The sequence below is a fragment of the Drosophila arizonae genome, chromosome 3 (genome assembly GCF_054131065.1).
Source record: "Drosophila arizonae isolate 15081-1271.41 chromosome 3, UAZ_ARI_1.0, whole genome shotgun sequence".
Classification (NCBI taxonomy): Eukaryota; Metazoa; Arthropoda; class Insecta; order Diptera; family Drosophilidae; genus Drosophila; species Drosophila arizonae.
Window position 1 is genome coordinate 21,135,616 of NC_142923.1, and position 24,361 is coordinate 21,159,976.

The window sequence follows — 24,361 nt, forward strand, 5'->3', positions numbered from 1 at the left end:
TTTTATAAATTCGTTTATTTATTACGTTTAATTAAGTACGATTTCAATGTTGATCAGCTCGCTGATATTATAAGTCGCGAGCTTTTGCAATATAATGTTAAAACGCTGTTAAAAAATGATGCAATTTGTTGCCTGCAATCGAAAGATCAAAACAAAAACGAAAATGAAGCTGAAGCTGAATCTGAAGAGAAGAGCAGAAAACTGTAAACTAGATCAATTTTTACATCATCCACAGGTATGCCAAATTTAATTTTATGAAACTTACCTTATGGAAACTGTTGATCATAATTTAAAAGTACTATTAATTTTTTAATGAATAATGCGACTTTTGTTTTCAAATATTTGAAATACATGCAATTATTTCATGACTTTATTAAATAAACTTGAATTATTTAGGCGCAGTTATATATCATTAATACTCTATACAGTGTTGATACATAAATTTAACCGGAATATATGCACATACATATACACCACTTACAGATTTATATAGAATTGTGTGTATGTATGTATATGTATGTAGAACATACATATATGTACATATGTATGTATGTACGTACAAATACGTCCTACTATTTTCTTCTACACACCAAATGCTCATCTAGACCAAATCCTTAACATTATATAAATTGAGACTAACAGAAGTATTTTAAGTATTCTTTCACAATATTTCTTTGTTTTATAAATTGTATTTTATTTGATTTATAATAGACATAGCTTAATAATTCACTACACAACTAAACTACTCGCCTATATTGCATTTTTTTATACCTTGAACCCATTGAAAATGGGAAATCAGGGTATACTGGGTTTGTTAAAGTTTGTTTTACTGATTTTGACTAGAAGAACTCGTTCACAGGGTTTCGTTCAATTTCCGTGGTTTTTTGTTTGTTTTTCGAAATGCAGCCCTGTTTGTCCGTTTGCCTACAAATAAATATCGATATCGTCTCGTATTAGACTTACAACTACATGGAATTCGAAATCGAAAAACCAACTAAAGTTGAGCATTTGAGCAGCTCTCTCCAAATCCCATTTAACTTGACTAAATCTTGACTAATCAAACATAATCAACAAGCTTAAGTTGACATCCACCCTAACTACTATTTTTCACTTAATTATTGCTAAGTCCCACACACACACACACCACCCATTGGGCACCGTTATTTTTATTAGTGTTTACCGTACGCACGTCATCCATGCGCCGTCTCTTTCTAACCTGCGACGCGACGCACCAACGGAAGTGTGCCAATTTCAATGGGTCCGCTATCAACGGTTTTAGTGTGTTAATTGCTGTGCCCAGCCCTGCTCCGCTCCTGCTGCTGCTCCTGCCGCATTGCCACCCCCCGCCAATGCTGGCTATTCCAACAACACTAAATTTCAAGTGCATTAAAATGATCATGGGTGGTAAATTAACTAAGCGACGCGTCGCTCTAGCTGTTCCATTCCTGGCGTCGCATTGGGTCGCCATTGCGGCATCATTCCAACATCTACTTAACACCTCCCCAATGCACAGTTATTTAGCGTTAATTGATGCTGCGTCTTTGTTGCTATTGCTATTGCTGCCAATTGTTAATGCGTAGATAGATATATATTGGTATATATATACATATATATGTATAAGTATGTATATACATATATAGAAATATATGAGCTACGTATTTCCTGTTTCATTTTGCTATGCTAATCAACTTTTTTTGTTTCATTTATTTTTCGTGTTCCATTCGTCCGTTTCTGTTGCGTCTTTAATCTGAGCTACATTTCTAAATAATATTTATTACATTTAAGCTTAAAGTATTACATATATATAGGTAAATATAATATATATGTGTGTGTATATATATGTATATTAACAACTTTGAATAATTGCGTATGTATTTGAAATTTGCACCACAACGGTCGGCTTTGTTATTGGCATTACAATTATTACTATTATTATAATAATTTTTTTTTTCAATTTTACAAAGTTTTTATTTTTGCAACTTAATTAAAATAAAACAACTATTATTGAGGTTTTTTGAACAACTCCCTTTATTAAAGGAATTTAATGTGTATTTTTTTTTGTTCAAAAATCTTCAGGAAATGCTCAAATTAACATGATGTTAAAACGCATGTTAACTTTTACAGTTGTATTCAAACCAAATATTTAGTGTTGCTAAGTTTAACAGCGTTTTGAGCAGTTTTTAATTCAACTGTTTGAAAATTAATGTGAAATTAAGTGGAAAATTAAGTGGATGTACAAGCGCCTGCTAATTTTGACAGCTAGTTAAGATACAAAGCCCCGATCTTTGACTAGACTTAAAGCTGTTGCTCCCTTTGAAGCCAAGCGGTTTTGGTATATAATTTACTTTGGGTTGTTGCTTGAATGTTTTTTTACATAATTAATTTTTTACAGAATTATTTTCAATTAATTATTTGTATATTCCCATTGTTTAATTTTGGATATTATGTATGCTATAAATTCTATTTTGTGTACTTATATCCATTTTACCACAGACCTACATAATTAGCCCCATTCGCGGTTGTTTAGAGAAACTCCCGAAAGGGCTCATCGAAATTATCATTGACATCGGGAAACACGCCCACGCCCCCAGACACGCCCACATTGCCGGAGCCACCCACAGCGACAGCGACAGCAACGCCACCCACATTTAAAGTGGTGCCACCATTGAGTATGAGCGTAGGTTGCTGCGGTGGCTGTTGCTGTTGCTGTTGCTGCTGCTGCTGCTGCTGTTGTGGCAGCAGCATGTTGTTGCCTAGATGCGCATGGGAGTGCAACATTTGCGGCTGTTGGGTGTGATGATGGTGTGGCAAATGCTGCTGCTGTTGCTGTTGCTGTTGCTGCTGCTGCTGCTGCTGCTGTTGTTGTTGCTGGTGCTGTTGCTGGTCGGCGTGCATGTGCATGGGCAGCGGTTGCATGGCATTGGCGCTCGTTGCTGCACTCAGCAGAGTGCCGTCGCTGGCAGCGAGCAGCGCACAGTCGTAGGCACCGCCGCCAGCGCCTGCGCCTGCGGCAGTAGTCAGAGCATCGTCAAAGCACAAGCCATTGCTGGCGCCATTGGCAGCAGCAACCACATTGCTGTCGGCTGTCAGATTCGTCAGCAGCACGCCGCCCACAGCGCCGGCATTCAGCTCCATGGCGGCGGCTTCCTCATTGCGCTTCGAGAGTATAATGTGCGTCAGATTGATAATGTAATTCTTGGCCAGCGTCAGGGTCTCGATCTTGGACAGACGTCGCTCCATTTCCACGTGCGGAATGACCTCGCGCAGCGATTGAAATGCATCGTTCAGGCTGTGCATGCGCATGCGTTCCCGTTCGTTCGACTCGAGTCGGCGTAGATTTCGCTCTTTGGCATTTAAAGCGCCTTTGCGGCGACGATTGTTGTTGTTGTTGTTGTTATTGCTGCCGCTGTTGTTGTTGTTGCTACTGCCATTGGCCGTTAGATTGCCGCCATTCTGCTGCCGTCCGCGACTCGAGGGACGCTGTCCGCCCAGCGCGGGGCCCAGCTGATTGCTGCTGTTGTTGTTGGTGCTGCTGCCGCCGCCGTTGCTGCTGCCACCGCCGCCGCTCGTATCGTCGCTCTGCGAACTGGAATCGGTCATCTCCAGATCGTAGGTGTTATTGCTTAGCTGTGGAACAGTTGCAATAGCAACAATTTGCAATCCATTTAGCCCTTGTATTTGATTTCGTTTATCTTTCTCCATTTCATATGTTTTATTTTTACTTACCTGTGAGGTGCGTCGTGTGGCGCGTCGTACAGGTCTGGAGCTGCGCTCCACAGACTCCGGCGAGAGACCATTGTGGCCATCGGTGTTGTAGTTGTTGTTGTTGTGCTGCAACTGCTGCTGCAACTGCATGAAATCGTGACTGCCCATCAGCTCGGTGAGTTGAGTGGCGTCCATTGTGTCAATAAAGTACTGTAAAGGAAGTAAATATTGTCAGCAATTAATAATTCATATTACATATGCAATGGACTGTCTTTAAAGGGCTCACATTTAATTTTCAACTAAATATCCTGATCTGTGTGCAGAATAAAATAAATAAAAAGAAATTGTTGAATACCTAATTCAGAACACCTCATTAATAGTAAAGTGTATAAATAAACTAATTAATAAATCTGACTAATCTAATCTTTTCAATAAAAGAAATTAAATATTTGTAGACAATAATTTTAGCAGTTATCCTTAAAATAATCCTCCTACTTCTTGCTGTGCCACAAATTAGAAACTATAGCATATTCGGAAATATGCAACTATCGGATAGCACTCCTGTTTAAATTGCGACTATTGGTATGTCAATAAATAAAAAAATATAATATATATGTATATTATAGTGTAGTAATCATACAAATTTAAATACTGCATTATACAAAAAAAAAAAAAAAAAAAAAGAAAGTAGGAACTGAATTACTCATAAAAATTAATTTATTTTTGACGATTTTATAAATATGCATCGGCCTCTCAAAAAATTAGTATCTGCTATATACAACCTACAGTATTTAAACAAAAAATATTCAAAAGCAAAAAAAAAAAAAAAAGAAGTTATTAAATTAATTTGATGAACCAATCTTAAAAAATTTATTTATATATATATATTTTTTTTCTAGTTTTTATATATTTAGGATTAACTATTGTCTACATTGTTAGCATTGTCTAAAACTCTATCAATAACATTAACTTAGTTTAGAGTTATTTACATTTAATTCGACCATTGTCTATTTCCACTTTATAAATAGTTATAACATTGCTGTACTATAAATAATTATAATATTGCATAGCTGCATATCGAATTATCGATTTCAACTGCGACATATCAAATGCCTATGCCAATACATTCACATTTACTCGTTATATTTTTGTAGATTTACTATTGAGCTGACAGTAATTGGTTAACTGGTTTGACATCACGTAGTATTTATGTTTGATGTTGTTTATGTCTGTCAATTTTATGTGCTCAATCTCAACTTATTAGAATTGGTTTCCCCTCAATCGTCATATTTGCTGTTTTGCTTATCTAAAATCGATATCAACTATTAATGCACGTGACATTATCAGCATTTGCCATCCGGCTTGGTTATACTATGACTCGGTAATTGTTGTTGTTTAATCGATAAAATATATGATTCTTATATCACCATGATTCATATATATTAATCGATAATTATATATATATGAATGTTATGCAAGTTTTCTGATCAATCGACTTCGTCTTGGATGCTATTGTTTTATACGATAACAGCTTATATATTTTTTTTGCATTTATCGATTATGTAGTCATTCATTAAATCGATTTATTTAGCATATTAATGTGAGTTGATCGACCATCAATTTGATCGATTGCTTATCGATATATGATATTGAGAGTCTATATATTTAATTATAGAGTTTTATGTGTTAGATCCAGCGAATTACATCGATTTGTTCAACATATTTATTTATATTCAAACGAAATTTTAAATTTATGAATCTTTTCCGTTATTTTTACTGATATTTAATGAAACTTTCGTGCAAATTAAAAAAATAAATAAATAATAAAATGTCTATTATTAACAATTTAATCGACAATTATTGAAATCAGCTAATTCTGAGCGCTTAATTTTCAATCTGTTAACAATTGTTTAGCTGAGTTATTATGAAACACGTGTAGGACCAGAGCCAGGATATACGCAATGCATTGCATTGTAGTTGATTTCTAAATGCGGCGAGAGTAAACGCTTTGCTCTTTTTGTGTAGGGTGGGGGGATGGTTGAGCGGGGGTGCGATCCAAACAACTGAGCCGCTGAATGTTGGCGGCGTTGTTATGGTTATGCCCTTTGGCATTGAAGCATTTGACCGGAACAGCGTGCAGCATTTAAAGCGTTGACTTGTTGAACAACGAAGAATGGAGAACGGACAACGGACAACGACATGGTCATGGATATGGGTATGGATGGCAAGCAGTGTAAGAAAGCGGGGTAGCAAAAAGGGCAACAGTCAGTGGGGCGAGGTGGGTCGGGCGGGACGTAACAGAAAACGCGCACTTTGCGGCGCGTTTCTTTTGTCGCCTGACCGACTGGCAGCTGCGACTGTGTCGCTATTATTGAACTGCATGTTGTGGCAAGCTCCTTGGGCCTTTGGACTCTTTAATAGAAATGCTACAAGAAATTAAAACACAACAGCAACATCAAAAACAACAGCAACAACAACAACAACAACACACAGCACAGCATTAACATCAACAGCAACGAGCTGCTCACAGCGTTTGTAATGGGTATAAGGTTATAGGATTACATTCCCAGCGATTGTGCGCTGATGTTATATAATGGCTTTTAGTTATAAAAAAAAAAAAACGGAAAAAATGGGACACTAGCTACTAGCCGAATAGGATATATCCTTTAAGATTTATTTATTTACTAGAAATTAGTATTAAAGAAAATGAAGAATTAACCAACTGTTGATAAAGGCTTTAAATGATTTCGTATATTTATTTTATATAATATATTTGTATGCCTTATTGTACTCTAAAAAAATTTTTTAACGTTTTTAAGTTAACCCTTAGTTGATGTCAAATATTAGATATTAAATGAATTATTATATAAAATTATATAAATGAATTTTTTTTGAATTGACATAGTATTACCATAATATACATATGTATCAACAATATGACTCTAATAGATATGTTGTATGTTTTTATTATTATTATTTTATTTTATTTATTTTTTTATTTTTTTAATATATTTATTTATATTTTTAATTTTACAAAGTTTTATTTTAATAGATTTCATAATTCCCAAACAAAATGTTACCTACATTTCAACAGCAATATCAGAATTGTGTATGATGGTAAAAATAAACCTAATATAAATACATAAAAAATAATGAAAAATGTATTTAAAATAATTTTAATTGTTATATAAAATTGATTTGCACTTAAGAAAAAAGTATACACTTTTCATTGAAGAACTAGTGTCTATAAACTTTAGTAAAGGATTTCTTTGTTTTTTTTTTTTTTCAATTTATATATATTTTTATTTATTTATTTCTTTTTATAATTATTTTTAAGTGCAGAATATGGGCATCAAATTATATACTTTTACTTTAGTAAATAGTTACTAGTTAGTTTCTAGTTAGACCTTTACTCTACAGGCATCAGTGTGCAATAGCAACGTCTGTTTGATAATAGAAATTTTTAATAGAGATTCTGACAATTTGCTAATTTTTTCGTATTTATTAATCCGTAACAATCCGTTGATCATTTGATAGTAAGAATTTTCCAGAGAGGTTTTATTGACTACAGGCCCAAATGCTGTTATATCCAATTTCCGATCTGCCGTGAAGAAGACTTTAGAAGACTTTTACATTAACTCTAGTGCTGGGTCAGTATATATTCAAATCTGACTATATAGATATCATAGCGGAAATTTTTAGCTCCTCGGCATAGCTGCAACTCAAATTTGCTCTAAGTGTTTAGCATAGGACACGTATTTTCATGTACATCTATCTCTATAACAATTTATCCACATATCTTAAGAATCTTTAAATCCGCTTGTTTGTCACATATTCGCTATTAAATCCATATCATCCCACTAAGAAGAACAACATACAATACCATCAACAGGAATTCATTTTATATGAACTTCTGCTGGGAGTTAGTTGATCCAATGTTGTACACAGTTTGTTGCATTATTCGACAATGAGTAGCCGATTTGTTGACGCCATGCAACATGTTGCAGTTACCCGTTACAGCTACCAGTTTCCAGTTACCATTTGCTGCTGCTGTTGACACTGAAACTGCGGTAGATTTTATGCGGCTTTGTCTGACAAACGTCCTTAAGGAGCAGCCAGCCAGCACCTGCGCTTGTGTAATATTTATTATGCTCTCTATTAAATAAGTGAAGCATACATTTCTGCGACAATATTCTTACTGTTGCTGTTCTTGCCCTTGTTGTTGTTGTTGTAGTTTTTGTTGTTTTTTTGTGGAATAAAAGGTCGTTGCTAGCTTTATAAAACAATGTCGAGCTGCATTTGACAAGCAAAGCGAAAAAATGAAACTTTTCCTCTTACGCATTTGTCAAGGAGTAGGTCAAGCAAATGGTGGAAATTACAAATTTGTTTGAATTTAAACGGGTGTTATTTGGATATTGGATAATATTACACATTCAAATTATACTCTTGATTTGATTATTTCTGCTTATTTCTGGTTTTCCTTGTTGTATCCATTCACGAAAGTGATATGAGTATATTAGTTTTGAGCAATGTCCGTCTCGCTGTCCGACCGCCTGTCTCTATTAACGTAAACCATTTTGACTTTATTGAAGCTAGATACTTGAAATTTTTTTAGTTCCAAATTATTGAGATATAAACTGTATTTTCCACAATTAGCAACTTACAACTTGGCATAAATAATATATTTATGTATACATATATAATTTTTCAGTCACTCATTTAATTTGAAACAAAACCTTTCTTTACAAAATAAATAGTATTTAAAAATATTATGAATTAATTTCTGATGAAGACTGTCCCCAGAATCTCTCTCGATCAGTAAATAAAAATAATATGTATATATACATTTGTTTAATAAAATTTGTTTTTTTTTTTTTTTTTTTTATTAATATGATCTCTATATTTAGTTGTTTTGTTTAAAAAAAAGTGTATTTTATAAATATTATTTCCTAATGTTGTTTGGTAAACAGAATTAAATTTTAAATTGAAATATAATGCATAATGCCGATAAAATTAAAATTGAGTTAAGTTGAATTTATATATTTATTATAATAGATTCTCTTTGTTTGTGACTCATCCAAGATGATACATAATTTTCATTCTCAGATAAAATAAAATAAACTGAAAAATCCTAAATTTTTGCCTCTCTTTTCTCTGTTAAATGAAACTTTCCTTCTAATGAAATTTTTACCCCTAAAACCCCCAAAACGTAAAAATAAATACCAATATAATAAATAATATAAAATATTATATAATTATTATAATTAAAAACATATATTATAGTTCTTACTAATTTTTTTCTTAAATGAAATGAATTCAACAAATTAAATAATTAAAAATAAATTGTACATAATATGGAAATTAATTAATTTTGCTTTTCAATCTACTTACATTCAATTGAATTTCAATATTGTTATTGACTGTATGAATCGATAAATATATACAATTCGTGCACAACTGAGTGGAGCAATCACAATTTTCATCAGCTTTAGGAAATATGCGTATCAAACATTTTCCCAATCATGTTGGCCATATTCACAAACACATTTCACTGAATAATTTTGCATTTTATATGAATATTTTTCTCAAATTGCTTGCTTGCGCCTGCAAATTATATTTAATTTCTGATATCTCTCAATATATATAGTAGGTGTATATTTGAAAAACTGTGCTATTTTTTCTTTTAATTCGAAACAAAGTCACTCGCGACGACCAAATTGCGTTGAATCCGTTGATAAACTGAGCACCGGAAACGCGTTGACGTCGACTGCCACTTGTGGAATGGAAGCGACGAGCCGAGCCGAGCCGAGCGCCAGCCAAAGCCAAAGCCAGAAGACGAATCACGAGCCTGCCCGGCACGAGGTCGAGGCGAACTTGTTGCGGCGCCAGTTCGTGTGCGTCTGTGTGTCGTGTGTGTGTGTATGTGTGCTTGTGTGCCGCGAAGGGAGGCACCCATACGACGCACGACGGCTGGCGAATCGAGACCTTTTAACTTCGCTCAACAAAAGTTTTGAGCGCAATGCGTGAGTGAGCTAGCGTCTGTGCAATTGAGTGATGGTAAGCTGAGGGCAAAGCCAGAGTGCTGGCATGCAGGAGCTTGAGTGAAATGGAATGTGAGTGCAATTGGGCTGATGGGTGAGTGCCGTGAGTGGCCTGTAGCGCCCCCTGTTGTTCTTGTTGTTCTTGTTACTGCATTGTTCTCCCTTATCACGTTACTCATACGCATCACACACATGCACATACACACACCAGGGGGTGGCTTATGTTGTTGTTGTTTCTTTTGGAGTTGGAGTCATGCACACCACGTGCTGCGACCCCCAACTCCAGTGGGCTGAGGGTGGACGAACAGTCGGTCGGTCGAAGTGGGCCATTGACGTTCTGATTAGCATCATTGACGTACGCTACTCGCTCGCTCTCTCCCTCTCACTGTCTCACTCACACTCACACACTAACTGACGCTCTGGACCGACTCCATGTGCTGACTGAGTGACTGTGACAGAGTCTACACTGTTATTATGTATTATTATCGTCTGTTTGTCTACGCTTTTGTTGTTGTTGTTGTTGTTGCTTATCACTGTGCTTATGTCCTTATCGAAAGGGTTTTATCGCTGATAAACTATTGTCGAGATAATAATAAAATGTTGCCAAAGAGTTTCGGTTAGTTGAAAGTTGGCCTTTATTTTACTTTTCCGTTTTTTTCCTTTAGCTATTTATATTTTGCCTTTTATGCAATTGATGAACATGTCTGAAGGATTTTTAAAGGCGTGCCTTTGTGTGTGGCCGTACATTTTTTTATTGGACTTGTAGAAATATATTTCGTATGTGATGTATGTGCCATAGAATATATTTTATGCAATTTTAGCAACAATTTCGACTTGTGATTTTGATTTATGAAATTATGAGTTTATTAAATAAGAGAGTTGAACTACTACGTGAAACTTAAAATTACAAATGTATTAATTTATAAAACGATTTACATTTATTTGTATAAAACATTGTTAGCTTATAGACATAATTGTAACTTGTAAATTTGGCTGATCAAAGGTATTACACTAACAGACAAAAAAACAAATTATTTTGGGAAAAACTCCTTTTGTCAAAAATCTCTCTTTGCCAACATTTTAAATTATATATTCTGTTTAGACTTTCACTGGTTTTAGAGCTTCAATTTAAATTGAATTTCGCTAAATAATAATAAAATACAGATGACTAATGAAATTTCAATGCTCTCCATTACTTTAAAAACGAGCTCAGATGTTTATTTTATATTCTTGGAGATCTATTTATATACTAACCCTCTGCTATTGGGCTATGTTTACCAGATAAAATTAAGTTTAATATCTACCATCTATCACCGAATACACACACACGCACTAGCACACTTCCCATATATTCCTGCCCAGTTATTAAGCTTTCCATAAGTACAGTACTTTATCAAGCAAATGAACTTCACTAGTTTCAAGTGCGCTTTCTGGTTTTACTTCGTCTTTCGCTGCTCCACTTGACGCGAATGTGGGCGGGGGTGAGGGTGCGGGTGGGGGTCGCTGCTATGCGGCAAATGCCTCTTCAGCCAAGTGTTGCCAAATACAAATTGACAGTTAATATTTTTAAACTAGTCAGAGCGAAGGTTTCGGGGGTGGCGGCTGTCGAGGGGTGCAGCTGCCTGTTGCCTGTGGCCCGTTGCCTGCTGCCTGCTGCCGATGTCGACAAGGACATTATGTAAATCACAGAACGGCAGAAACGCGCTGGCGCTGACTAGTCCGTCCTCCCCTCAATCCACCGCCTTCAGTGCGCCCCTTGCAGCTGCGATGTGGAAATAATAAACAGGAAAAAGACGCAGGCCAAGCTGCAGTTGCTCAGATATTCAGATACTTTTGGCGTGGGCGTTGCTTTTCATCCGGTTTGCCATTTGATTATGCCCAGCCAGCAGCAGCATCTCCTCCTCTTCTTCTTCTTCTACTACTTGTTGTGGTTGCATGTTGCTCGTCATCAACTGAGTCCAGCCCTTAACATATTAAACCGATCATTGTACTCGACATCTCAAACAAAAGTTGAGCAAACAAATACAATAATAACTCGCAGTGCATGAAATGCCTTTCGGGTCATTCCCGGCTGCGAAAGGCTAGACGTTTGTTTGCTTGGCTTGTCCTGATTGTAAGCCAATGGATTGTAAAGTCTATGTGTAGATTTGTGAGATGTATAAAAATATATCACTCAAAAAACTAGGCGCAATTGAGAGAACGAAAATCAATAAAATAAAAATTCACTCCATATAAATTCCTGTGTAGAAATGAGACTGGATTTTTCTTATTATTTAAGCTAATATTCCAATTTATATTTATGAGTTTTTAATTTAATCTATTGTGTACCTAGATATTTAATCATCACGATTATGTTTTAAGTTCTTTTGAGCTTCGGTCAGTACGCCTGATGTTTCACATTGCTTTTTTATTGAAAATCTATCCGTCTCTCAATCTCTCTCTCTCCCTTGTGAAATTTTTGTTTTTTTCTGAAGGATTTTTTGTCCTGTCCCTTTCCATTTTTTTTTTCAAGCTGAGTCAAGTCCTCGCTCTTTATTTTCGGCTCTCCTTCTTTCTCTCTCTTCCTCTATCGTTCGCTATTTTTATACCCTGAACCCATTGAAAATGGGAAATCAGGGTATAATGGTTTTGTGAAAAAGTATGTAACGGGCAGAAGGAGGCGTGGCAGACCCCACAAAGTATATATATTCTTGATCAGCGTGACGAGCTGAGTCGATATAGCCCTGTCCGTCTGTCCGTCCGTCCGTCCGTCCGTCCGTCCGTCCGTCCGTCCGTCCGTCCGTCCGTCCGTCCGTCCGTATGAGTGCGTCGATCTCAGAAGTTACAAGAGCTAGAGAGCTGAAATTTGGCATGCATACTCGTGAGTACCATACGCAGTACGAGTTTGCTTTATTTTTTCGATAAATCGTCCGATAACTTTTTTATCGAGAATAATCGAAAAATTGATTTTGTTTTTTTTGGCCTAATTTGAACATTTTTAGACCTGGAGTCTTCAAATTTGCGTTGTATATAAAGTTAATCGGTACAAAGATTTTGTAATTTACAGATTTTGGATACCACGCCCCCTTCACCCCCAATTTGTAAAAGACGCATTTCAAGTACTAGAGACTTGGGCTTTGGAATGTACACACATATTCATCATATGATTACGCCCTAAAAGTTTCATTAAGATCGTATGTCTACAAAAGAAGTTATTCAACAAATAAATTCTCATAATATTGCCCACACTGCAGCGCAGCCCAAGCGCAGTCGCTGCTTACTGCGCAGTTAGCAGAGCGCAGGCTTATGCGTGCGTGTGGATGCATGTGTATGTATGTGTGCATAAAAGAAGTGCAGAATGATTAGAATATCAGCTTGGAGGGTTCAGGGTATCTCCTAGTCGAGCAGTCTCGACTGGAGCTTTCTTACTTGTTATTTTTGTTTTTATTTCTCTCTCCCTCTCTTTTAATCTGTCTATCTCTTTATCTTTCTCTCTTCAACACTTCTCTCTCTCTCTCCCTCTATATTTCGCTCTTTTTTGTCTGTCTTCATTTATCTTTTTCTTTTAGCTTATCTCTCCCACTGCCTCTTTCTGTTTCTCTCCCTCTTTATCTCCCTCTCCCGTGAGTTCTCCGTCTCTCTAGTTCTCTTTCCGTCTCCATTGGTTTCTCTATTTCGCAGTGTCCGTCTTCTTTAAATACATCCTTCGGTTACTCTTTTTTGCTATCTCGCCATCCGTTCGCTCTATTTTTCTCATTACTCTGCATGCTCTTTCTCTCTCTTTCTTACTAGAATTAGATTCAGGAGACTTTAATAAAGATTTGATATTTTGATTAAACGAATTTTGCTCAGATTGTCTACAGCTGGATTCTGTTCGAATTAACAAATAGATTTTCAAAGCTACTTAAACTCTACCTAAAATAAATGGTATATTTCACTTCCTTTCACATTGTGTATCCTTCATTACTAAGCCGAAGATTAACAGCGAGCTTTACAGAAAATGACGTTACTTCGGCAAATGATTTACAAAACAAAATGATTTACCAAATACTTGTTCCTATATAGAAAATCTCTTCAATGCCAAATAGCTACGCATTATTTAATGGTTGTCTTTCAAGAGCAGTAGATCTGCTCTTCTAATGCAAACTCAGTGACCGGGGCGTTAGTAACCGCATCCTGGTAACCGCAAGAGCGTGTCAATCAAAACGACCCGAACGGGGCGTGGCGTCAAAAGAGGGGGAGGAGGGGAGGCAAGTCGCTCCAGCTTTAATGCAATCAAGAAGCTGCTCTGCGCTGCTCTACCCGAGCAGCATATTTAAGCAGGCAGCTTAAAAGCGTTTAACGCACACAAATTTAATCATGAGACAGGACTACAGGAGCTCGACCCCCAGGCCGAAGGGAATTGAGCGGCGTTTAGCAGGGTAAAAATCACACCCGCGGTTATTTCAAATGCTAAAAACATGGCAAAATATTATAAGGCAATAATAGAAGAATGAAAAAACAAAAAAAAAAAAAATGAATAAATATATGTATACACATAATAAAAAAATAAGCGACGCTCCACTTACAGCCAGACCAATGCTTACGCCGGAGGCCAACCCACGCGCCCCTGTCAAATGTCAATAGCAAAAGCGACGACTTTTTGCTATGTCGTCAACAGCTGCTCGACATCCGTAGGACTCTCATCCTGCTCAGCCTTTTCGATCACTGGCGAAAGCCCCTTCTATGTCCTGGTAGTAGGCTGGTTTTGAGGTCACTCTAACGGCATTTTTACATTTATTATGCCCATCGACCCTGAAGTTATTCCTATTACTCCAACATAATCGGAGGCTGCCGGAGCAGCCGAATCCATAACTGAATATTGAGGTCAATTCATACTGTTTTTGAAGAAATAATTTATAAATTTGTAATATTGTTAGGATGAATGTAATTAATAGCATTTTGATAAAAGTGAATGTTTATAGACATTATAGAATTAGAACATTATCTATTATATTTACTATCGATTAAATCCTATCATCAGATCATAATAGATTAGCATGCTTGCTCTGATTCCCTTATATACAAATTATGGAAGGTGGTGAGTTAAGAATCTTGTGAATTTTATAAAGAAAATTCAAGTCTCACTCTCATTCTCAAACTTATCAGATGTTAGTAAATCAGCTTATATTATTTCATAAAGATTTTATAAAAATTAATCGATTTTGATAGCTAGAAGGCAAGATAGGAAATATAGTTCTTCTCTTTTAAATGGAAATAAACCTATAAAATTCGACTTATAACAGTTTGCTAAAATATCGTAGGCGATACACATCATTGTAGATTATATTTATAATAATAATTTTAAAATAATAATTTAATTTCTATAGCTATTAAAAAACATAGAGTACAATAATTAATCGGCAGAACTCTAAAATTTAAAAAAGTTTGATACAATATATTTCTATTCATAAATCGATAAGCTATCGATATATTATATATTGATAATTTAAGCGATCGACACTATGTAACCTTCAGCCTTCAGTAACTAACTCATTATAAAGCTATTTATTGGGGATTGATCTACTCTGACAAGAACCTAAGCGCTTACTTATATAATATTTACATATATATTTCCATCGCAACAGCTGTTAGTTTTGCTGTCAACAAATACTTCAATATCATTCTCTGAACGAATCCGACAAGTTCAAATCAAATTAATATTGCACTTGCTATTTTTTTGTACACGTCCAACTCGAACCTTGCACAACAATAAAATCGATAGCTAAACAATGGATCTAGAGAAGATTCCCGAGACGGACATGTGGTCGGTGTCGAAGAGCGCCCGTAAGCATCGTCGCGTCGTATTGGGCTTCGTGCCGAAGATTGGTTTGCCCATTGTGGACTATGGGGATGTGGATAGAATTGATTCATTCTATTTGGAATGTCAAGATTATCGCGACTATTATCGCGATCCGTACGACAAGCTGCACAAGCCCATCAAATTCGTATTCCATCAGGGCAAATGCGGCATCAGGCTGGATACGAGCATCGAGCAGCTGAGGCAGCCAATGATCTGGGTGCCCAAGCGCCTGCCGCCAATTAGGCCACTCGAATACAAGTCCTACATGAATCTGGGCATCGATGCGGGGGAAATAATGAAGGGACGCTACAACAAGGCAAGCTGCAATTTGTTCAAGCGATAAATTGTCGATACAGAAAAGAAAACTCTTTTAAACTCTTCGGCTCGCTGCGCCCTATCGATGAGTTCATACAGCGCATAAAAGTTGCGTATAAGAATTTTAAGCACTATATGAACATCAGCTATACGTGGACAGACATTAAATTTTAAGGTGTGAGAATGCAACTCAATTTTACTGTTAATTTTAACTGACATGAGTTCAGACGAAAAATTAACCTCAGTGATTTAACTATTCATTTTAACTGATATGGGCTCAGACAACAAATTTATCCTACACATGTGTATTTCTGTTGTTATTATTTTAATTATAAATTTTAACGTTTCAAGTACATGCGACTTTTATTTTGAATATATTTGAAGAGTAGTAAATATTAATATAAATAGTATTGCAGTCGAGTCCTGATAATTCAAAATGAAAGAGGATCAGTTTTCTTTTTTTTTTTCGATTTACAAAGACATACAAATTATCGAGAATTATTGAAAACGAATTTTTATCGTGATTTTCGATTTAGCGGGGTACAAATTATCGAGATTTGAGTGTATTATGTTTATATACATATACATACATATTATATATATTCTATATTATTCAAAACACTCATTCATTAAAGTACTCCTAAAGGTCGTATCCAATCAAACATGTTTCTCTGTTGAACCAGCAATAAAGATCGAGCTAATATTAGGGTATTATGTCTATTATAGAGTTAATCAAAATTATTTCTACAAAATCTTACAAACAAAGTGATACAACAACATTTATTTTATAACTGTATTGTAGCTTGGGATCAAATATTTAATAAATAAGTTTATTTTGAAAGTTATATATTTTTCGTCTTCATGTACAATTATGAAAAATTTAATGCAATAAACTTTCTATAAGATAATATTACAAAATGTACTCTTTGTAAAGATTATTATAATTATATATAGTTAATATAAATTATGCAATATGAATAAAGTATTCTTAATTTTTATGACTTAGCTGATTCTCTGGTTTATTTTAGCACTCCCTAAAATGAATTTATGAAGTAAATCTCTTCAAATTTGTCATAGCAACTGAAATCTGTGCTTTACAACTTAAAGTTAACATATTTACAGTCATGTTAAAGTAAAACTCGCTCTCTCTCTCTCTACTGGGAGAGGTATATAAATATATTCTTCAAATATTTACTGAGAAACTTGATGCAACAACTGAGCTGAAAAGCGCACAGAAATAATTATTATTTACACAGCGGCTGACGACTGAAATTCATAGAACACATTTAAAAAGACGACAGATGGGCTGTGGAGGTGTAGTGAAAGAGCTGAAAAAAAAGAAATAAATCGTAAGAGCTTATGGGGAACTCTTCATCCTTTGGCTTGCAGCGAATCACTTGCTAATTGGTGTCATTAAAAAGTTCTTTAACGAAAAATATGTGCCACAAGTAAATATTGCGTATACGTCATGCATTTTATATGCGTCATGCGTTATTTATATGCATCTGGGGGCAGCAGATGCTGTGTGGGGCATGCCACATGCCCGAGGCTACTGCTTTACAATGTAAATGTAATCAAAGTTTATATTTTGTTTGGTTGAAATTTTTTCTTTTTTTTTTTTTGTTTTATTTTTTTTTTTTTTTTGTTAACACCTTCCGCTTGATTTGTGTTTATGAAAATGTTTGAGTAAAAATTCATTGCGGCGCACCTTGAAAAGGTGCTCAGAAAATTAGCATTTAAATTACGCGACAACCGCGCCTCCGCCGCCTCCCTCTAGCCGTAGCCGTGGCCGTAATCCAAGTTTAGTTTTAGCGTTCAATGAAGCAACATTAATTGGAATATCCTGCCCCGGACATTCTGACGTCCAGTGGCTGTCTTTGATGGCTCGCCTATAATTGTTATTGATGGCGCATTATCCAATGCCACGCGAAAACAAAGTTAACTTTTTATGCCCCGCCTCTCGCTCTGATTGCAGGTGTTATGCTAATAAGGCCTGGGCATGGCCATGGGCTGAGGGCGTGCTGTTCTGGCCAGGCACTCGGCCTGTTTGTGAAATCAGTGCCTGCCACAGACCTTCAGAAAAAAAAAAAAACTTGATTACAACTTATTTTATAGTATGTCAAGCAGAGTTACAGATATACTTATAATAAATGAATCCTAATTAGTTCCGTTCACTTACTTAACTTGCTATTATATTAATACATGATATATTTGCTGAACAAACTCTCTATCAAAAACAATGTATTTACAACGATCATATTTTTTTCAAAATTTATTTAATTTTAGGCTTGATATTTTTAAAATATATATTTTTAAAATATGTTATTATTTTATATTTTATATTCGTAACAATGTTTTTGATTATCTTTCTTTAACTTACTTCTAGTATATATATACTGAGTGTTTTTAATTAAAAAATATTTTTTAAAAATATTTTACTTTTTGTAGATTTTGGTTTAAGACACTCATCTATACTTCTTTCCGAGTAGTTTTGTGTAATGTCCGTTTCTCCGGCTTCAGTCACATACCTCAATATAATTTTTTTATAAACAGCATTCTAAGCAAACAAAGCGATGTGCATTAGATTCATAAATTGTGATGTGCTGCATAAATTAGATTAACAAATTTAACTTTACATAAGAATTAATCTTATTATAAGTCGAACTTATTCAGATTTTACCAATTTTTTTAAGCAACAGGATATTCAGTTTGGCATATTAAACATTATAACGTAGATCAAAAGAAACTTTTATGACTTCTCAATCAACAGCTCTGTTAGCTAATCTATTGTGATTTCTACGATATTTGTTGTTATACTTCAAGGCCAACTCAAGGCATGCATTGTCAATGAAGCCAAAGAGTTTGACTCGCATATATATACCCTGTTACTAAACGTTTGAATGCATATTTTGAATATATTTAAGGGAAAAATATTTATGAAGTTTACAAACAAAATTATTTTGAATAATAAAGTTTTGCAATGCGGTATATAAATAGTCAAGCATTAATAATTAATATAAAAGACTAATTAATTGGAGCTATTATTAATATCTTGAATTTCTCATCAAATTAATATACTAAATAATTTCCAAGCACTGTTATAAAGCTCTTATTACTAAATATTCTAATTTTATTTATTTAATTTAGCATAACACATTTTATTTAATATATTTTATTTTTTTTACAAATTTTTTTTTTTTTATTTTATTTTATTTTTTTTTTTAATCGAAACGTTTTTCAGTGTTTCGTATTTATTCATTTATTTTTTTATTTTGTTTTTTTGCATTAACTTTTATATCATGAGATTAAATATAGTTTTTTTAGCCTTTTAAAACACTGAAATCTTTATCAACAATACTTGAAATATTGTCCAAAATTAAATGTGAATATATATTCGCCTTAGCTTTGCCCTATAGGGTATATCACACACTCACACCCACACATTGCATATTTGAATTTTAGCCAAGCTAGTGAGGTGGTGGCGTGGTTCGGCGTGAGCTTGGGTTTGCCTGGCGGCTGAATGGCGCCGCTTTGACCAGCCCGCAAAACCGACGCCGCAGCCAGAATACAGAAGAAGCTGGCACAGACCTAGGGCCACGAGCCACCCGTTAATCACCCAGCACATCCACACACACACACACGTATATTGACGCCCGCACACACAAATCCAGGCAACAATCTATTTACATTTACACCAAATGTACAAATTTAGTTATCGTTAGCTGGGTGACGACTAAAGCGTGTGGGTGAGCATGAGTAAGTCTGAGTGATAAGCGAAGGGGGAAGGGGGGTCGATTGATGTAGAGTGGTGAGAGCGGCGGACGGGTTGGTGCGACGCACAGTGGGCGTTTGCTCGTTTTGCGTTGCAAAACCAAAGTAAGCAAAATTTTTTTTTTCAAGATATTTTGGAAAGTTTTTGTGTAAATGGATGCAAGACGAAGGCGTGGCAAACACTTTCAGGATGACAAGTTGAGTTGATTCAGCCATGTCCTTCTGTCAATTTGTATGAAAGCTAATGATTTATTATCAAAGTTCATCTCATTTCCTTATTATCGATAATAATCGATTACTTTATATTCTTATTTAAGTATAACTTCAGTGCTCTTAGAGCTAGAAGTTTCAGATTTTCTCTATAGTTTCGTGTAATGATGATTTTTATTTTAAATTAAAAATTGTTATTTTTAATTAAACAATGAGTTAATAAAATGTACATATCATTTCATATACAACTACTACTTATTTTATACAGGAAACTTATTAATTATGAATTGCAGTCCACTTGGATGATTCGCCCCACTGTGCAACGTCAGACGTCACGCAAAAGTTGTTTGCGTTGGCGAGCGCACAAAAGTAGGCAACGTTATCTTTGCATGCGGTACATATGGGGGCGTGCCTGGGCAGAGCTGGGCGGGAGCGGGCATATGTTTACACACATGTTGGAATGTCTGTTTAGGTGAGTGTGTGTGTGTGTCTCTCACTCCCTCTCCCTCCCTCTCTCTTTCTATCTATCTCTCTTACTCTCACACTGTGCGTGTGCTGATGAGTTTTGTTTTTCTTGAGCAAACTTTAATTGTTTTTGATTTTTCTAAGGATTCAAGTGACGCTCGTTTGCATCATGATGAAGAAGATGCCGCAAAATAATGATATATATGTGTATATGAAGGACATGTGCCTCTCCTCTCTCTCTCTATCTCTCAGTATGTCTTGCTTGAAGCCTTTGAATGTCGTTTTGGAGTATAACCTAAGGAAAATTGAAACCGCGCGCGCATTCTGGTTTCAGATCTGTTTCTGGCTAATTAAATGCACATTTATCAAGCTTCGCCTGAGGGGACGCGCTACCAGCCATGCCCCTCTCTTGCGCCCGTTTCTGAAAAGCCACTTGAAAACAATTGGCTGGCCCAATTACCCAAATGTCACGTACGCCCGTGTAAATGTCAAAGAAGAAGGGTTAGAGCTACGTTTGCTAATTGTTGCAGTTGCCTCAATTGGTAGGCAGGAGTATGTGTGGAGCATGCTACATGTTGCATGCTGCACTTTTCCTAGCTCTGTATGCACTTGGCTTAACAGTTCCGCCTGCAGCACCCACTCGCTCTCACATTAAAGCATAGCCGGCTTCATTCAGTCTCTGCTAGTCGGGAAACAAAAAAAAAAAAAAAACAAAATCATCTGATTTTCCTCGCTTTTCATTTTGTGGCTCATCTGTTTGGCAAATTGAAAATTGCGCTCATTTATTGCATTATTCGCAAAGCGTAGTTGTTGTTCGGGTTTTTTTTTCTGCATGCCCATTCAAATAGCCGTGAAATTGCATTCGATTTGTCTGACAAAGTCTCTGTGCGCAAATGTGAGCGGCCTTTAGATGGGTGGAGGGGCAGGTGCTGCATGCGATGGAGAAGTTGAATGAAGTGGTTAGTCAAAGTGTTTGACAATTGTTGCAACCATTTAATATGGCTCTAGTTTGATAATAAATTTTGCTTAGCATCATGGTTATAATACAACCAGATTCTAAGTAAGCTTAAAGTTGGGAAGTAATGAGGGAAAGAGGGAAGGAAAATAATGAGTTCCTATATGACTTTGATTTTGAATTGAATCTCGAGACGCTAACAAAACTCTACTGGAACCAAAATAGTGCAAATTATGGTTTTTATCGATTTGTGGAAAAAATATACTATTTTGATCCCAGATAGGAATCACTGTGAACAGCAACTGTGAAAAAAAAGTCAGTTGCTTCCAAATTAGCTTTGAACATCTTCAAAGCCTTTTTGAAATCACATTAAAAAAAGAGAATACAGCAGCAAAAGGAAAAATAGCTGAAAAATGTAGTTCTTCTTTGGTGAAGAACGGATGTTTGGGGGTGTATTGGAAATAGTCTATGAAACAGCACTAAATCCCTTACGCTTGGTACCGCTCAGTATTTTCCAGGGATCTCTGTTAATCTCTTTGCAAAGCTCTATTAACTTGTTTTATTGGCTGCGTGAGATAACAATCGATTGTATCTCTTATGCCGAATTTCCTAAGAAAAGCAAGGAACCCCCTTAGACTTATACAAACTTTTCCCTTTACCTTTGATAACAATAACTATCACTAAAGGTAGCAGAAGACGTTTTTAATCAAATAATAAAATATATATAATAAAATATAATATTAATATTAAATAATAATCATAAAATGAAATAATCCTTGCCCAATGTGTTATCCGATCTTATGTACAGCTACCATAGCATAGCTCTATTTGATATACATATACTATATATTGACTGCTCAGCTCATATGTCAATTGCAATAAAAAATTGTCATTAGGGCACACACACACTCTCACTCATCGCACACCCCGCACACACTCTCAGATTCATGTAAAATGAACTATTCAATCGAACTGCTGTAAACGCATTTAACTGTGGCCCATTGGGAGCCCATTCGATTGCGCTGGAATGTAAAATAAAACCTAAGCGTGAAAGCCGAATGCCCCTTAGACGATAGCCGCTGAGCGTGTTGTGGGTAGGGGATGGGGAGGGGGAAGGGGGAGGTGAAATCAACGTCATCGTTAAATTTAATTAGGCATCAAATGACCAAAGAGCCAGAGCTAAATCAACAGCCAAATGGCCTGTAAGTCTGTATAATCCACTGGCCAGCCCCAGACCCAGTTGTTGCCTCTGCCCCTGCCACGCCCTGCGCTAACAGTCCCAACCCCTCGTGGAACACTTTAAAACACAATTAAAAGTCAAAACGTCAGCCAAGTAAATGGTAAATGGATGCCACTGGGCAAACCTCCACGGACTTCATTTGCAAGTCAGCAGCAGCAGCAACAGCAGCCGACGCCAAGGAGTCGGTATCAATGCGTGTGTGTGTGTATGGGTGCGAGGGGTGTTTATAATATGAGACGCATTTTCATAACATTTAACAATGTCATAATCAGAATGCGACATCAGCTTAACCCTTGGGCATGTTAATGAGACACTTCAAAAAGCTCTGTGAGGAGATTTACATTTTTCGGCCTGTGTGCGTATACACGCATGAGCCACTGTGCGGCTTTTCGTTTTTTTTCATTATTCATACTCGCACTATGAGTCAGTGTGTGGGAGTGGGGCAAAACTAAATGTATTACGAGTCCATTAGTGTAAATTTTATTACCACAAAAAAAGAAATGGGAAGTGGAGGAAGTGTAAGAAATGTAAGAAGGAGCAGCGCAGATATGACGGAAGTGCAAATAAATGTATCTCAAAGATACAAAACGAACTTATAGATATAATTACGCAGTGCAAATTGGTTTAGCACCACATGAGGCAACAAAGCAGCGAGACGCTCTAATTAGAGAGAGAAAAGGAGAGGTATAGCGAGAGAGACGAGAGATATAAGACAGTAGATGCCACACCGAGAGTGTGAGAGCTATATTATGAGCTGGCTTTTAGTGAATTCAATTTATTTGCGCAAAACGAACAAACACACACAAAAATTGCACAAAACTAATTTCCATTACACACGATTTTTATGCGCCTGGAAACAAGGCAACCCCCTGGATGTCGCCCTCCCACCCTCGGCGGATATAAAGGCCAACTGTTTGATTTTTTGCTTATCTAATCGCAAACACCACAACACGTTCAATAGCTTATCTCAACCCGCACACTCACACTTACATTCGCACTCACACTCACAAACTCACTGAGCCCGTCAATTTACACACATTTCCATTTGCACCTTTTCTAGCGGGTCCATAAAAATAAACTTAAATAATATGTAAACAACATGAATAAACGGGTTACACTTCGCCTTTGGCCCAATGCGGGCCAATTTTCAATTAAATTGAAAAGCTAGCTTACTTTTCTTATGCTTCTTCTTCTTATTCTTATACATGAGGGTTCAATTGTAAGTAGTCGAAAATGCTGATTGGATTGCCCGGCTGCCTAGTTGGATTGCACACTCATTCATTTCGATTTCTATTTATAGGAAATGGTCAAACCCAGAAGGCTTTACATTAACTTGTATGAAAAACTTTATTATTTTTAAGCGAAATAAAAATAATTAAAAATATAAATTATTTAAAAAAAAAAAAATCAGTCCAAACGCAATTGCTGTCAAATATTCAAAAGGTTAAATTCCTAAAAAATTGCCTAACAATAACAATATGAATTAATTAAAAAAATTTTGCAAAGCTTTATATGTGTATATATACATATGTATATATAGCTTTGATTTATTGTGAATTTTTAAAATAAGATAGTTATGTTTTTCCCACTTCTTTTTAAAATTCACAATAGATCAAATAATAGTTGTATTAATGTAGCTTAAGATATTTTTGAAAAATAAAGAATACATATAGTATAAGAAATCAACATAATAATTATAAATTCTCAATATTTTAATTATCTAATTATCTATTTAATATTTTGAATAGCAAACTTGAAAGGGGAAACTTCAGAACTTTTATGTTTTCTCTGAAATTGACTAGAGTTACATATACACATTTCAGGTTTTATCTGAGAAA

General features: G+C 35.7%; 2 protein-coding genes across 2 annotated transcripts; one reads left to right on the forward strand and one right to left on the reverse strand.

The window, feature by feature from the left end:
• Positions 1–301: 301 nt before the first annotated feature.
• On the reverse strand, positions 302–9,561 carry dimm (basic helix-loop-helix family member dimmed). Its single transcript, XM_018003411.2, has 3 exons — positions 9,097–9,561; positions 3,727–3,915; positions 302–3,627 (listed from the first exon to the last, which is right to left on the reverse strand). The coding sequence occupies exons 2-3, from the start codon at positions 3,898–3,900 to the stop codon at positions 2,524–2,526; spliced, it is 1,278 nt and encodes a 425-aa protein (XP_017858900.2). The 5' UTR covers positions 3,901–3,915; positions 9,097–9,561; the 3' UTR covers positions 302–2,523.
• A 5,761-nt stretch (positions 9,562–15,322) lies between these two features.
• On the forward strand, positions 15,323–16,232 carry LOC108610993 (uncharacterized). The gene has a single exon (XM_018003416.2). It carries the CDS (start codon positions 15,497–15,499, stop codon positions 15,908–15,910), a length of 414 nt encoding a protein of 137 aa, XP_017858905.1. The 5' UTR covers positions 15,323–15,496; the 3' UTR covers positions 15,911–16,232.
• The last annotated feature ends 8,129 nt before the right edge of the window (positions 16,233–24,361 follow it).